Source organism: Astatotilapia calliptera, chromosome 22 (genome assembly GCF_900246225.1).
Source record: "Astatotilapia calliptera chromosome 22, fAstCal1.2, whole genome shotgun sequence".
In the NCBI taxonomy this organism is placed as follows: Eukaryota; Metazoa; Chordata; class Actinopteri; order Cichliformes; family Cichlidae; genus Astatotilapia; species Astatotilapia calliptera.
The window spans coordinates 19,993,560-20,010,793 of NC_039322.1; the positions used below are offsets into that span (position 1 = coordinate 19,993,560).

The 17,234-nt window shown below is 41.8% G+C and overlaps 1 protein-coding gene across 2 annotated transcripts; it reads left to right on the forward strand.

Moving 5' to 3' along the window:
- The first annotated feature begins 3,353 nt into the window (after nucleotides 1-3,353).
- Nucleotides 3,354-16,905, forward strand: satb1a (SATB homeobox 1a). Of its 2 annotated transcripts, none has more exons than XM_026155941.1 (11): nucleotides 3,354-3,798; nucleotides 4,363-4,524; nucleotides 4,785-4,961; nucleotides 5,045-5,171; nucleotides 5,762-5,885; nucleotides 6,911-7,022; nucleotides 8,677-9,209; nucleotides 11,772-11,969; nucleotides 12,245-12,400; nucleotides 14,074-14,277; nucleotides 15,218-16,905. In XM_026155941.1, exons 1-11 carry the CDS (start codon nucleotides 3,717-3,719, stop codon nucleotides 16,097-16,099), a joined length of 2,757 nt encoding a protein of 918 aa, XP_026011726.1. In that variant the 5' UTR covers nucleotides 3,354-3,716; the 3' UTR covers nucleotides 16,100-16,905. The 2 variants fall into 2 exon arrangements, with proteins under 2 accessions (XP_026011726.1, XP_026011727.1); XM_026155942.1 differs by having other exon boundaries at nucleotides 3,735-3,798; nucleotides 4,295-4,524.
- The last annotated feature ends 329 nt before the right edge of the window (nucleotides 16,906-17,234 follow it).

Consider the following 17,234-nt stretch of genomic DNA (forward strand, 5'->3'; position numbering starts at 1 on the left):
ATTGGTGTCCAAGTAAGTTTTAAAAAATCATTTATCCCCTGGGGCTAAAAAGAAAAGAAAAAAATCAGAGGAAAAAAAAAGGAAGATAAACGTATGTTTCTGAGAATAATCACATATAAGCAGTTAATCATTAAGACTGGCTAACAGTGACATTAGCTAAACAAGAGCTTTTGGTTCAGTCAAGTTGTAGTGAGCTTAGGTGATGCTGCATGGAAAGTTAATAATCTAGTGCTAGCTCTCTATTTAGTTATTTTCTGTTTAATTTGTTTAATATTGTCTGTTTTACATTTGTCATGTGGCACTCGTCATGTAAAAATGACAAATTAAATTTAGGTCATTATAAACTCTTGTTGTGCCCTTTTGCACATTTAAAAAAAACAATTGACTTGTTTTAAAAGGGCACTGTCTGCTCGTTTATTTTATTTCTTTCCAGCACACTAGAAAAACATAATAATGGTTTATTAGATGCATACTGATCAAGCATGGACAACATATAGTTAATAATGGTGGCACTGAAGTAGGCTGTTGGTGATGAGTTTAGCTGGGGGCGGGGCCCGAATCAAATTCTGCCCAGAAATATAGAGAACCAAGAGTGACATCTTTTAATAATTCGTTAAATGTGTCAGGAACTAATTAAAATTGGAAATAAATAATGAATTAATTATGTTATTAATTCAGTGAACTTTGAATTAATTAATAAATTAATTAATTAATTAATTGAATGCGGCATGAACTAATTAAAAATGGAAATGAATAAATAATTAAATATGTCATTAATTAATCAAATTTGGAAAAATAAATAAATAAACCTGTCATTAATGGATTAAAATAGAAAATAATTAATTTATTAAATCTTTCACTAATTAATTGATGTTGGAAATAAATAATTAATTAATTAATTAATTTTCAAATATGCTGTCGAATTTTCCACATAGGGCCTCTTTGCAAAAAGTTCTCTGATGTTTTCAGAGATGTGATGTTTCGTGAAAAGAGCAGTACACCCCGCTGCATGAAGTCTGTAGCCTTTTGGCCCCTTAACTCTTTAGAGCAAGCACATGAAGAAAGCTTTTTGGGTGGGATTGTATTCTGGACATGCAACTCCCCCAATTTATTGTTTCTTTGATAAGCACAAGAGATTTCATCTATGCTAAGATAATGAAGACTTTTCTCTAAATGATTAAGGACCTATTTACATTTATGTAGATGTAATCACGTAATGTTTATGTTATGTAATCATGTGATAAACCTGGATGAAGTAAAACAACAGGACGCTGTAATACACAGGTACGATGGCTGCTTAGAGAGCAACAGGACTGCTTTTCTTTCTATGTGACCCAGAACATCTGAGCTAAAATTGAGGTCACTGTATGCGCAAGTAATCCCTATGAGCCAGAAGCTCAGCCTTCAGGCTGCTCTAAATGCCTTGCTTCAGTCAGTATTTGTAATCCTAGGTCTGCATGACGTCACTGAGAGTGAATATTTTGGAAATGTCCGTCACACAGCTCTGGCCGTGAGTATTGGAGCCCCACCTATCAAACCTCCCGTTTAAAAGGGGCAGCCAATTAGAAGAAAGCTGGCTCAAAATAAGCATGACCTTAAAGGGTGAGGAGCTAAAATTGCTTCTTTCAGACAGCACCAAGTGGCAGTACAAGACTAACGAGTATTATTTTGAACTGTGAATCACACAAAGCTACTCTAGTGGAGTACCGGAATAAAAATGTGAAGCGTAATAGGTCCGCTTTAAGATCAGGGAGCAGGCGAAACAAAACTGTGCAATACTTTGTGCCGGTAATCCATTTCCCCTTTAACACCCTGACGTGTTGCCTCCACCCATGTAACGGCAGCCACCTCACTAACCACATCATGAGGTTATAATAACCACATCACATCTATGGCGAATGAGGTGGCGTGAAAATCTAACCTAATTTGGCTGAGATACGCGACTGTGTAAGCAGCAGGGTGTCCCCTGAGATGAGGCTCCGATTGAGGGAGCTGTGCGGTGCACTGCTAGCACGCTCTGTGAGCGTGTAATGGTCTTAATTATCATTTAGCACGGCAGCCTCATTGATGACGTATCAGGCCAGTGATGAAATAGTAGAGCAGAGAATAACAGAGGGGAAGAAATTTCAACATATAAAAACTTAAAGGCACGTGCACACACAAACTAGTAGATGACACACTGCTGCGAACCTTACTTAGCAAAATACCCAGAGGTGCAAGGGGAATGCTGCAAACACACACATATATACGCACGCACTCGTTTCCGCCCAGCTGAGTGACATCTCTCTCTGTGAATTAGTCACGATGAATGATGTGTAACCAGCCATGACTCGTTCTGGCTGGGGAGATAGCTAATTCACTTTGTTTAATTAGTCAAAAAGTAGTAGAGCACACTCCCGCTCCCCAAACATACACTTCCACTGCACACCATCCACCCTATAATGAACCGGTGGAAAACAGACTGTCTGCCAGCATGAGTGATCTCTGACTCTTCATCTCTTTCTGTCTCCCTCTCGTGCACGCACGGAGCGCACACTTCGCCCGCTGCTTTGTGATACCCTCACAGAGATTTCAAGCACTGTCTGAGGATCTCAGCTTCCGAGATGGAGTGCACCTCCTCTGCAGTGGACCGCATGGGGGAGGTATGCTTACGCTCGGCTGCAGCTTAAGGTTGCTGCAAAAAGGGCAGAAGACAAGTTGGTTCCAATGATAACTCATGCAGCCATATCAACACTTCGAGGTACACTGAAGAAGTGAAGCCCCTTGAAGCACTTTAAAACGAAATTTAGTCATTAAAAACAGCGAAACAGCCATTCTGAGTGTACAGCAATATACCAACTACTGTATACTTTAGCTTAATATAACCTTTACACATATAATATGAGCTGTAGTATAAACACCCTACACTACTGTAAATTTAGTATAGAGCTCATTCCTGCTCTTCCTGTAGTAGAAAAAAGTGATCTTCTGCATATTAAAAATGAGCCTTAGATAATCTTGTGACAACATCAGCGTTCAAAAGTTAATATCAGTGAGCCAGTTCCACCTTGCCCTGCTCCACTTTGTTACCATGGAGAGCTCCAATACCCTAAAGACAATAATAAGTGCGTGCACAGCATGCGGCAGAACATAATAAATAGATTTATGCGCAATTGTCACATTTAATACATTTACGGAGCGCGCTAGTGAATTCATTATTACACCATATGTTAATGCACCTGGGTCCGTGGATTTTAGAGACTGTGTAGGGAGGTCTCCCCCTCCCCACCTCTCTCTCTCTCTCTTTCTCTCTCTCTCACCCTCTCTCTCTCGCTATCTCTCTCTCCTCGTGCGCACAGCGCTTTGAAGTGTAACCAACAACTGCTCTCCCTGAGTCAGTGGTCTAATATATGACAGGAAATATACTCCAGGAGCTCCTCGGCGCACATTGTTCTTTGTGGAGCTTGATCCACAGAAGCAGCGTGCCCCGGTGCTCTGGCTGGGAGGTCGCTCACAACTTGTGCTGAGGCTAGTTTAATCGGAAAGCAAAGCGCTGTCGGGGAACAAGGGAGGATCGATCGAGATAGTTACTCCTGACACAAGGGGAAAACGAGAAAATTCAGATGGTAAACGGTTATTGTGAGTAATAGGACGCACAGGAGCGTGTCGCGGGACATACAGCCGGGAGAAGCGGATCTGTTCTCCAACTAGAGATCTATGGAAGCGGGGAGAACCATATGGATACAGACGCCGTCTGCGGGAATGGGCTGCTGATGTACGATAGCGGGTCGGGCATGCACGTTGTGCAGACTGAAACAGGTTGGTTTCGCCTCAGTCAAACTTCAGCAGAATCAGATGTCGGACTGTTTTTTAGCTGCTAACATTGAAGCGAATCAGCGGCGCTTACAAGCGGCGCACCGGGAGGCGACGGCAGTTTATTGTGGGGAAACTGCGCTGTAGCATTCACTGCATCTTTTTTGTTATAAGGGATTTCAGTGGTTAGCCTCAAAGAGGCATCTGGGTGAAGGTCATCCCCGATGCTGAGACGGATATTTAAACCTTTGCGTGCACGTGTGTGTGTTTAAAAATATATTTTATTATGGCTACTTTATGTGGCAGTTTCCAGCTCACATTCTCTTGACGTTCACTATGTATGCGAATGTTAGAGCAGTTTGCAGTTATTTAATTGGTGTCTATGAGTACATATAAAAAAAAAAGTTTGTCAATAAAAGTTTAAGGAGAACTGGTATAAGTGACTTTTATTAGCTTACCTAGTGTAGTATTTGATGTTTAAGCGTCTTTATCTCTGTATTAGTGTAAGACCACAGATGGATCCCTTGTGTAATGGAATCAAGAAAGCTGAGGGCTGTGATCTTGCTGTAGACCCTCGCCCTCCTCCTGCTAAGCTGGCTCGAGTGGAGCAACATGAGGGGGGACCCTCGACCCAGGAGAGGAGCAGACAAGGTAGTCCTGTGGCCAAAAACCCCTGCATGGCACAGAAACCCACCACAGCGAGGTCACAGGGAAAGAGCTGGCACAGCAGAGGTACATGGGGTGAAAAGATGAAGCCTAGGGTTTGAACCCATATATGTATTTTTTTAGTTTTACACGGATCTTCTGTGATTATGGCTCAGCTGTGTTATCAAATTCATTGAGCTTATCTCATAACCCTAAATGTGTTTTTTTAATTTCAGCTAGTTCTGATGCAAATGCATGTATAAAAAAATACTTTGTATAAGTTGATGAATTACTTCTAATTACCCAAATGGTTTGGTGTATGGCATCATGCATGTCTGTCACCGCAGGGAGCCTGCTGCCGGTGTTCTGTGTGGTGGAGCACACGGAAAGCCCTTTGGAAGGAGAGAGGAGAGAAGAGCATGCTGAGTTTGTGTTGGTTAAGAGAGATCTGCTGTTTAACCAGCTGATAGAGATGGCCCTGCTGACACTGGGATATTCACACAGCTCTGCAGCACAGGCAAAAGGTAAAAACACTTGCAGTGCAAAGAAAGCGCAGCTTAAACTCTAAATCTTTCTTATTTTCACCTATGTATGTGCGTGTGTTCAGGTCTGATCCAGGTGGGTAGGTGGAACCCGGTGCCTCTGTCCTACGTAACCGACGCTCCAGATGCAACAGTGGCAGACATGCTGCAGGATGTTCACCACGTTATCACACTTAAAATTCAGCTGCACAGGTAGAGAGCAGACAGCACTCATATCAGTATGTTTGCCTTCAGGGTCATATCTTTGTCCTGTTTGTGTGAGTTATACATTGCTGCACAAATGTACATTCAGATGAAGTTTAAAGTGGTTAAATCATAGGTTTTAGTAATGACACTGAGTCAGCATATGCAATACCAGCACTTTGACACCAAATGTACTTTTCCTATTGTTTTTTTTTTATATATATATTCTATGAAAACAGTGTACTGCAAATAAAGACGGACCTGATATCATTATTGTTATCTGAAGCTTCTTGAGCTTAAGTGTGCTTGTGATTTCTTTATTGCATTAGACAGTACATGTGCTTCAGCATTTAGACAACAATCCATGTTGGTGTCTTCTTGAAGGGATACTACTGAGCTTCTCTGGCTCTGACCGGAGCTTTTTCAGTAAATAACCATGTTGAGAGATTCTAATGAAATATGCCATTAAGTTACATCATGGAAGGTCTAGTAGTGTTTCACTTTGTTGTCAAAGTAAAACACTGCTGAGCTTAAATATACCTTTAAACAGTAATATACTAAAATCATCTAGTTCTTTTTTTTCTTTGACCTTTGTGTAGCTGTCCTAAATTGGAGGACTTGCCAGCCGAGCAGTGGAGTCACTCGACGGTGAGAAATGCTCTGAAAGAGCTCCTCAAGGACATGAACCAGAGCTCACTGGCCAAGGAGTGCCCACTGTCCCAGGTATACAAAAGAGAGATAATAATCTAAACTTGACTAAAATTCAAAATTAGCATTTAACATGCATGCAATTTAATCTTCTGTGCCCTCTTTGACATGTGGCAAAGAGTAAGCAAAGGGTCCAGTAGTTAGACAGGAAGTCCAGATGCAGAGATAGATAAGGTGTGGGGGCAGAGCACAGGAGGGAGAAACAGATAAAGAGAGATGGTTATCTCCTTAAAAGCCATGCTGCCTGCTTGCTGCCTATCTTGATCCTGTTGATTTTCAGTCCTTTGCTGTTTAGCCTTTTCTGCACTCTGGACTGATTCAGCGATAATCTAAATGTAATATCTTCAATTCTTGTGTGTTTAATTAAGCAAATACAGACACAACTGCAGAAATAATTGTCATTAATCACGCAGTGTTTGGGGAAGGCCTTTTTATGAATATTCATAATTATCAACCTGGTCGATCTATTATTTTGCCCGAGGCGTAGGACAGCTACAGTCTGATAGAGGATAACTGTTCACCGTCTTCTCTCTACCTCAGATTCCTCTCTTCTCTGCCGTGTTAAAATCTGATACAAGCAAATCCTTCCTCCCCCATCTCTCTTCCTCTCCTATCACTACCTTAACCCCCCTCTCTTGTTTGCGGGAAGCAGATTAAAATAAATATGAGAAGATGAAAGGTGTAATAAGATGTAAAGATTGCACAGGATAGTCTTCAGGGACAAACCATGTGTGTGTGTGTGTGTGTGTGTGTAAGAGTGAGTGAATGAGAGACAGAGGCATAGTCTCTGATGACCTGTAGTGTTTTGTTTAACTGCACACTCACACACGCATGTATGCATGGATGCATGCATACCCACACAGCTCACACACTGACACTCTCATCTGTCTTTATTATCCTATTTACCTGGGGGTCTTTTTAATAACACAGATCTGAGTTCATTAATATCAGATGTGTGAACAGCTGAGACACCCAAGCCGCCCATAGCAGGAGCTCAGAAAATGTAATGAATTTCTATTGTCTTTTCCCCTCTGTTTCAGAGTATGATATCGTCTATTGTAAATAGCACTTACTATGCAAATGTCTCAGCTGCCAAGTGTCATGAGTTTGGCCGATGGTACAAGCACTTCAAGAAGTCCAAATGCTTCAAGGGTGAGAGAACTCAAAACACACCTGTGAAGTATTACAGCATGTCTGATACACTCTAGATACTGATTATATGAGCTTTGTCCTACTAACAGGCGTCATACACTTTTAGCAACTTGAATAAAAAGATGAATGCTTCACCATTTTCATTTTATAGGGAAATTTTACAGTGCAGTAGCAGGAAAAGCTGTTGAACCCTTTAAAATAAGCCGTATGAATTTGTTTTTAGAGATAGCCAAATCGTTGAATAAGTTATAACTATGAACAGATACAATTATTTTATGAACTTTTACAAAAATAGTTGTATTCTTCAAAGTAAACCTTTGATCTTGGTTACACACAAACACAGTTCGGTGCGCTTTGCACATTTGTGACATTACTGTGGTGACAAAAGTTCGCAGGCATCCACCAAAACATGCAATTTAAAAGTGCCCCTTTATTATAATTCAGCACAGTATACCACTGCCAGTTACCTATAACCTCAATATTACACATACAGCCGAATTATTACCAGTACTCCTCAAGGGATTTGGATAAGATTGTCCAGTGTTGAGTTGGTGGGGTGATGTCAGTGGCTTCTGCTCCTCAAATGCAAAAAATCTTAGCTTATCTTAGCTTAAAAATCATTAACTGTTCAACAATGTCAACAAAAAAAAAGAAAATATTGCATGAAAGCAAACTTTATGATAGAAGTGTTGTAGGAAATTGCATGCTATTAGATTAGTACTTAATAAAGTGAAAGTTTCCCACCATTGTAGGTGTCTCCAAGACCAGTTTGTGCAAACCGCACAAACCACCTGTCACAACTACTAAACATGTACAATAGAGATTAAAAAAAAGTCTCTGAATATCTTTGCTGATGACCACAAATGCTATTTAAAGCAAGGACTCAGTAAACATGGAGTCTAATCCTTGAAATATGAATGGAGTACGTCTTAGAACAACTTAACTTATAAATTAAAGATGATCTTGAACAGGAATCATATCAGTTCCCAGACAACACCCATCTACCATCTGGGGCCAGGATGTTGGTGTCAGCTACACAGCTGCAAAGTGTCATGACTGTATTGTACATGATTGTGATGTAACCATGAAGGGACAGGCTTACACACCTGCCAAACCTGCCAAAGTTCCCAGAACTGGCTTTTCTTTTTTATTCGGGATGAGGTTTTACCAGTACGACAAACAGTAAAATACAAAATGCACAACAATAAAAGAACCAGAGCCCAGAGAGACAGTTAATCAATAAATTGTTTATGGAGAACACAAACCACTACTTAGGGCAATAAAAGTGGACTGTATTCCAAAGTGAAACCATGATCCCATGGGTGGAATACAGTGGAGGGAGTATTATGATACATCAAGATGCTTAACTAGCTACAAAATGGCTTCAAATGAAGAAAATCTATCTTCTGGTCCAGTCTAAACTTAGGCTTAAACCTAACAGAGATGCCAGTTGATGACCTGAAGAAGCTTATTTTGTTTTTCTTTACTTAAACTTGCGATCATATATGACCTGGTGACCAGATATTGAAGAAAACCTGGGTTCACCCACTTTTTCCTGCCACAATGTAAATCATCCTGTGACTTGGAGATGTTATTAGCACTTGAACAATGAGTAAAAAATAGTCCTGCCTCTTCTTTCCTTGTCCTTTACCAGACATTGACAACTTTTCTGACCAGTCCTCACATATGACCCTCAGCCAGCCAGCCACTGGTACCCCCGCTGACCAGAGCTCAACTCTCCTTTTCCCTCGTGGAGCGGTTGCCAACATATCCAACTGCCCACCTCTCAGTCTGCGCCCTCCTGGGCTGGTAACCCAGCCTCTGAGCTCCCAAATGGTCAACCAGCAGCTGGTGATGGCCCAGTTTCTAAACCAGCAGTATGCTGTTAGTCGCATGCTTGCTGGCCAGGGTTTGGCATCGTCACCACAGCAGTATCTGAACCATCCCCCTGTAGGGAGGGCTCCTGCCAAGGTCTTCTCTAAAGCTCCTGATCCCCAAGCCCTGCAGCAAGTGCAGTGCGGCCCGGGTGGAAGCTCTTCTGCCGGACTGCAAAACCAGACCTTGGCTGCGTCTTCCACTGGACCATCAGAGGTGCCGATTGACATCTACCAGAACGTGAGGGAGGAGCTCAAGAGAGCAGGCATCTCCCAAGCCGTCTTTGCCCGGGTGGCATTTAACAGGACCCAGGTATGGTTGCAGGAGAGAGCAAAATAAAAGATGCTGAAATCGAATTTTAAAGCAGTTTTCAACTCTTTGGTGGTGATTAGGTTGCTCGTGCCCTGGTGCTGCGGTGATAGCTAAGTGTGTTCTGTGAATATGTGAGTGTGAGATGGTTGGCACACTGGCATGGCCTTTGCCGTAGTGCCTCCTCCCCCTTGTGCATGTGTGTTTGTATGCGTGTGTGAGTGTGTGTTTGTGCCAGCTCTCTGCGGCACAAAGCCGGTGCCAGCACTGAAGCAGCAGCTGGGCCAACTAATCACAACCCCTCAGAGAACTGCTGCCTCCCTCTCTACCTCTATATCTCGCTGTCCATCTCACCACCTTTCACTCTGGCAGCCCTTCTATTCATTTAATCTCTAACCCCCATGGTCAATCCATCTATATTTAATCTCTCCCTTACTTTGTCCATTGGTCTCCTTCATTTTGTATCCATATCTCCCTCTACTATCGCCTCCTCTCTAACACTAAAATGCTTTGTTGTCTGTGTCCATCATCTTATATTCACTAGTGTGCCCACAGAAATGGGGCTCAAAGGACCGGCTAAGCCCGTTGTTATTATTATTATTACCTTCATTATCATTTTCATCACAATAAGCAGAGTTAGTTATTATCCACCCCCATGTTTCCCTGTTGCCAAGTCCAAGGTGCTCTGGTGCCAGCCATACAAGTTGGGCACGATGCCAAAACGTCATCTAAAAGCGAGGGAAGCATTTGTCATTTGACGACTCACATCAAGCCTCCATCTCTTCAGAAGGCAGGGTTTGCTGGGCAGCTCCAACCACAATCTATTATTTGAATAAGAAGGCTGTTTCCTCTAAAGCCATTTCTCTGCCAGTGTGAAATCTGATTTCCTTTCAGGGAAAGAATCCCTGAAATTTGCATGTGGTGTTTGAACGCTTCCCTGTATAGACAGATACAGACAGAATAATGCTAGATGTACAGGCGAGCAGCATGCTAAGCACTGACTAGAAGCTGGCTGTGAAACCCTAAACTGCAAGGTTTTGTCAAGATGCCACTGAATAGGATTCAGAGTTGGATACGAGGCTATTGCTGAATTCCTTTAGTTTCACAAGAAACTTTACATTTATCATCTTTAAATGAAGACAGTGAAAGAATACATAATATTTCATGAGACCTTTTCCATTTGTGGTTCCTGAGAGACTGGAGCTTTTAATACCTGACCTGAATCATTTTGTTTGTGAAAGCTGAACATTCAACATGAAGGAAAAGAATTCAGGTTTATGAGTTCATATAGCTTTAAAGCAGAATTACAATATCTGTCATCCCTCTGTACAACTGAATGCTTACTTTTCCTCTGCTTCAAAGAAATGTTGCAGTTTGGAGTTAGATGAGCTCATCAGTATTGCTATCATATTTGATAAGAGCATTACTGATTGTTATCTTAACTCAGTAGTTCTTCTGGCATAAACCTTTTCAGAAAATGTCTATCTACCGTTAAGAATGAGAAATGATCCATAAGTAATTCTAGAAGAATAAAGGTCAGCATCACGGCACTGGTGAAGACTTGTTTCTTTTTTTCTATCATATATGGTGATCATCGCTAACCATTTCTCACTTGAAGGTCGAGATATTATCTTAAGTTGCCGCTTGTTTTAAATTATGTGAGTTTTGAATAAAATGAAGAAAGCAAAGTTGGTGTCCCTTAAACCATTTTTATACCACTAACATCATGTATGTTATACATTACTATATATAGATCGACCTGGAAAGGATGTGCTGCTAGGACATTTACTAACATGTACTTGAGAAGCCAGATGGCAATCCTGTGGAGGTAACAATGTGCGGTAGAGAGGGCAGTGGACTTTTTGACCAGATTGTATAACACAATCTTGGAGGATGAGAGGATGCCTCAAGGATGGAGAAGAAGTGTGATGGGACCACTTTTCAAGGAAGAGAGAGTACGTGAGTGAATGACAGGGAGACAGGTGGAAAGGTGAACATGCAAGGAGCAGACTTAGAGGTAGATGAGTTTAAATACTTGGGGTCAACAATCCAAAGCAACGGAAAATGCAAAAAAGAAAGTGAGAAGAAGTGTAGGCAGGATGGCTCTGGTGGAGACGAGTGCCAGGGTTGTGACAGAAGGATAGCAGGAAGAGTGAAAAGGAAGGTTTACTAGATAGTCACGAGACCTGCTGTGATGTATGGTTTGGAGACTAGCAAAAAGACAGGAGGCTGAGCTGGAGGTGGCATCACAGGGACAGCTCTGGTTGAGCAGTTTGGAGACAAAGTTAGAGAGGAAAGGCTGAGATGGTTTGGACATGTGCAGAGATGGGATAGAGGATATAATGGACAAAGGATGTTGAATACTGAACTTCCAGGCAGGAGGAAAAGAGGAAGTCCTCTGAGGAGAGGACATTCACAAGGTTGGTGTGACAGAAGAGGATACTAAGGATAGGGTGAGATGAAGATGGTCTGCTGTGGTGACCCCTAAAGGGAGCCGCTTATAGAAGAAGGAAAAAAATCCATCACAAGTATCAACTTACGCTGATTTTTCTGTGTGTTTATCAGGGCCTACTCTCTGAGATCCTGCGAAAGGAGGAGGACCCGAAACACGCCTCCCAATCTCTGCTGGTCAACCTACGGGCAATGCACAGCTTCCTGCAGCTCCCAGAGGCTGAGAGGGAGCGCATATACCAAGAGGAGAAGGAGAGAAGTCTGACTGTATTCACACCCAGCTGCAACAACACGCCACCAAGGTCCTCACAGGTCAGCCAGCAAAAGACTGAAAGACATGAAAACAAAAGTCTTGTAAACCAGCTGTGAAAGGTTAAAGTTGTTCATAAAACAGCATTGAAATATTCAAGTGTGAGTTCTGTCACTTGGCTCAACTATGCCTGTGTTAGCTCTCAAAGTGGAGCATTTTCAAATAAAAAAAACATAAAAACCTTTGCCTGTTATCTGTTTCATAGTCCTCCTATTGCCCATTACTTTGCATAGCCTGTATTTAAACCCGGTTTTCCTTCTTGTTTGCTTCTTTTTAGTCAAGACTGTCCCCAGTTACAGCAGACAGAGGACTGCGGACAGACAGCTGCGTTCTCAATGTCAGCGCCTCTATCTATGAGGAGATCCAGCATGAGATGAAGAGAGCCAAAGTGTCTCAGGCGCTGTTTGCGAAGGTTGCCGCCTCCAAGAGCCAGGTACTTTGCTTCTTGTTAGTTTAAATCTGAGCATACAAACCACCCAATCGTTTCTATCGCTTGATGAAATGCTCAATTTTAGCATTCATTTATGACTCCATCGCCTCAGTTAAAGCAGCGATGGATACCGTGTGTGGAGGAAAGCCCAGATAATCAACCAGCAGCTGTACTCTGCAGAGGACTATCATCAGTGCATCAGACTGCTATTGTGTCCTAAATTATCGCTTTAATAGTCACCATACACACATACACACCACTCGCTTGTGCACACAAACATACAGTAAGAGCACATGCAAGTAAAACGTGATCGCGCGCACAGAGACACAGCAACACTAATACAAATACACACACACAAGCACGATTTGAGTGTTTATTGTTCTCATTTTTATGGCGGCCCCATAAGCTTGTTATTGCCTTTTGTTTTGAGGATAATTTCCCTTCATGGAATGGGGGGATTTTAGCTGTCTCATTTTCTCTTCCTCTCGAGCACATCTCCAATTTTTAGCTTCTTTCTTGCTTGCTTTCTTTTTTCTTTTCTTTCTTTCTTTCTTCTCCCATATAACTCCCTCTTCTTTCTACTCATCATCAAGATGTTTGGAGGTCATTCAGCGGTCATGCCAGTACAGCCAGGTGGTCCAAAACCCCTGAGGTTCTTTCACTGGCCTCCATTTTTTTTACCTTACTTTCTTTAACCCCCACCCCTGTTTCCCTTTATTCTCTCGCACTCTCTCTATCTTTTATCCCCCACCCCACCCCCCGTATTACCCGGTTGTTTGGCAGGCAGAGCCATGCAGCATCTCCCTGTTCTATCTGCACTGTGCATCTGGATGGCATTGTGTGCTAGAGTTGGGCTACAGCCAGGTGTGTGTGTGTGTGTGCGCGCGCGTGTGAGCATATCAGCTTGCTTGCAAACATAATCATCCTCAGTTCATGAGTCTGAAACTAGCTTGGCTTTACGTTCCCCAATCTGTCACTCACAAGTTTCTTCCTTCATGATACACAAACAATTCATGCTGATAAGAAAATCTTGCTATAATCTTCAGATTATCTGGCAGATCCAAAAAAATTTTTTTTGATTTTGTATGTATATTGAGAACACACTGAACCAGTTTGGAGTCAATGTATAGAGAAAGTTATTGTGAATTCATTTTTTTCCCCCTTTGGTCAATCCCTTTCACTGTATATAGGGTGCCAACATACATAAGCTAATTAAATGTAAGGCTGCAAATGCTGTCGCTAAACATGCATCTTCAAATTTCTGCTGGTAGTCTACAAGGCTTAAACTGAACCCCAGCTTAGCCTCTTTTTTAATGTGTGAGTTTACTCATGTTCTGCAACCTTTAAATTACCTTTTTTATCTTATCAGTCTGCTGTACTGTACTGTAAGCATTTTAAAATAGACATAAACAGCCTGAAAGGGGTTGTCAAACATAACAGCATAGTCATATTGATATGGTCACGTTGTGTGATCTAAGTGTGTCATTGGGGAGAAAACAGCAGCACTTTGTGCTGGAAATTTTTCCAGTGACATGACTAAACACATTGAAACCAATTCTAACTGAATGTAAGGCTGCTTATTCCCTTGCCCTTTATTAGTGAATGTGCTTTTAAGATATTTTAAGAGTTGTTAAGCAACTGTAGCCACCTTGTGCATATGCACATATTTCCTGTAGGGATGGTTGTGCGAGCTGCTGCGTTGGAAGGAGGAACCCAGTCCAGAGAACCGGACGCTGTGGGAGAATCTGTGCATGATCCGCCGGTTCCTCAGCCTGTCCCAGAATGAAAGAGATGCCATCTACGAACAGGAGAGCAGCAACATGACTGCACAACAGCACTGCATTGACAGGTTCACCCTGCTAAGCAATGACAATACATTGGTAAGACTTCCAAAAGTGACAAACATTATTATCAACAGACACTCTGACTTCAGTAGATCTTGCTTGAGAAGAAAACTATTATGTATTAGAGTTTTAAACAGCTATATACATGGCAGAAAACACTTGAGGCTAAGGTGTACTGACTTTAATTTTGTAATTTAAAAAAGTTATGGATAAAAAGTTATCAGAAATCTGAAAGTGAATACATCACATTGAATGCCAATAGATCTCTAGGGCGTGCAATGGAAAAGCAGCAGAGTAATGACAGCTAAATGCCAGAGATGTCAGAAAAAAAAAGATGATTACCACATTAAGCAATGATCCGTGAGGCTGATTAGTTATTTTTCTTTCCCTTCCATTGCTTGTGCATGGATTGATGGCTTGATTATAGGACAAACTCAAAGATAAAATGGTTGCATACCCTTCTGTTTGTGAACATACAGCCCACTGCCTAGCATATCATTGCATCATTGCCCATGTAGTGTTGACAAGAAAAGTCAACACCACATGGGCAAATTCAGATCCTGATGTGCATTTGCAGACATCAGTTCTGGGTGGCTGCACTGCAGATCACCTCACATGTGAACACTAAGGAGATTAAGATCAAACGGTCTCCACTACCCTTGATTTCACACCAGCCCAGATCATCGTGTCCTGTGCCTTTGCTCATATAGCAGCAAATCAGTGTCTAAACTCTGCAGATTCAATTAGATATGGTAAAAAAACACAAAAACAAAACACAATGGATGGGTGTGCATGTTAAGTTGTAGTTTCATTTTAACATAAAAGGTGACATTTCTTGAGCGAAACAGTCTCTGTTGACTTCACTTTATTTCATTCACAACTATTTAAAGTCAAACATAGTACTGCTCACACTCAAAACTAGAAAAATTTAAATACCAACCTTTTTGCTCTAATCACTTCTAATTTCTCTCATCAGTACCAACGCAGCTCTTTGATGCCACAGCAACACCATCTACAACCCCATCAACCCCTTCAGCCCGAGACAGGACCTCACCTTTCCCCGACACAACCCTGCGCTGCATCGCCAGCCGAGTCTGATGCTGGCGGTGCCTGGCAGCACTTGAGAGTACATTTGCAGGGCAGAGGCAGCAGCAATGGTGAGAGAGGGGACAGTAAAGAATGGGTTGAGGGTGGAAGAGAAAACAGGGACAGTTTAGGTGGGGACTGGGGTTGTGCTGGAACCGTGAGGGACAGAGGTGCAGAAAACAGCGAACAGGTATGGGATGGAAATATAGGGAAGGAAGACATAGATGACATCACGGGAGATGGCAAAAAAGGGAAGGTTAAGGAGAAGCTGTCTGTGAAATGGCCCAACATGAAGAATGAGGAACAGTGTAGGGCTGGGGTTTGTTCAGAGACAGATAATGAGGTAGAAAGTTACAAGGAGGTCCAATGTCAGGGGTTAAATGTGTCCAGAGATGCCCTCGGTATCCTGCAAAGTTTCATCAAGGACGTGGGCCTCAACCCAGACGAGGAAGCGGTCCACACCTTGTCTGCCCAGCTGGGCTTACCTAAACATATAATTCGCAACTTCTTCAATAGCCAGGACCAAGGACAAAGCCAAGACTACAGCCCAAAACACAGTCGCGACCACAAGCATTACTGCACAGACCCAAACATCTTGCAGGCTAATGTGACTGCACAGGAACTGGAAGAAGGTGGAAAAACAGAAACAGAACAAAAGGAGGAGAACTTAACAGGAAGAAATGAAACAAGTGAGATGACTGTATTAAAAGAATCGGATGTTGGCACTCAAACTATTCCCCCTATGAAGGAAGAGCAGGAGAGCTACATTTAACCCGCATACATCCAGTAACATACAGCAGCTTGGACAAGCCATACTTACCATTTAGACCCAGGACCGGGTGCTTCTCCTCTCTGAAACATAGCAACTTCGGTGCAAATGCTTCTCACTTAAAATATTGCTCCAGTCCAGAGTCACAGCGTGTTGGTATTTATGTGTTTATAGGCTTGCATTGTTACACACTGTGGAAAGACTAATAAAATACTGTGTATACCACAGCTTTCATAACCAGAGACTTAAGTTATGTAATTACATAGAAAGCTGTACTGTGATTTGAGGATTCTTGATGCACTTGAGACAGTTTACTGTGACTGAACTTTAGTACATAGTTTCCATGTATAGTTATATTTCTGGGTGGAGTGCTGGGAACCAATACAATGAGCCTCAGATTACATATCTCTATTTAAAAAGAGTAAGTGTAGTTGGTTGACTGACATTTTTGAAAAACGGCCATACCAGAAATGCCTTGAAGAGAGTGGCACTGCCAATCATGTTGTTCTTTTGTTTTTTTTAGGTGTATCTTCACCATTTTTGTTTTAATTGTGCTAACCGTGCTTTGTGGTTTGGCTTTTGTCTGAGTCGTTTACTCTTTACCTCATAAATTTCACTGTTCACGTTTCGCTCTTATTAAATAACAAGTTTCCTGTTGTCGTTTTAAATTAAATACTTACTGGGAAAGGACTGGGATCATGTAACACCCATAGTATGTTACTAGCCACATGATTACATTAAACAATATGTCATCTTATAAACTTCAAGTATAATCATTTGGAAGAAGTTATTTTCTAGGGACAGATGCTGATGATGACATTAAATTGGTAAAAAAAAAAAAAAAAGCCAGTGTCAATATTCTTTATATATAAACTGTATATACAGACATGTGACAAAGAAAGTTTGTGTACTGGCCCACTCTTGTTTACAATGTTGATTGAGTTTATTGAAGTTTGCACTTTTGCACAACTCTCCTAAGGTCCTACCTCATCATTTTAATCAATTATTGAGGTCTGGACTTTAACTGGGTTATTCCAACACATTTCCTTTTTCAGCTATTCTGTTGCAGTTGTGGGATCATTGTCATGTTGCAAGATGCAATTTTTGCCAAGTTTAAGTGGTAGGAAAGATGGCCTCA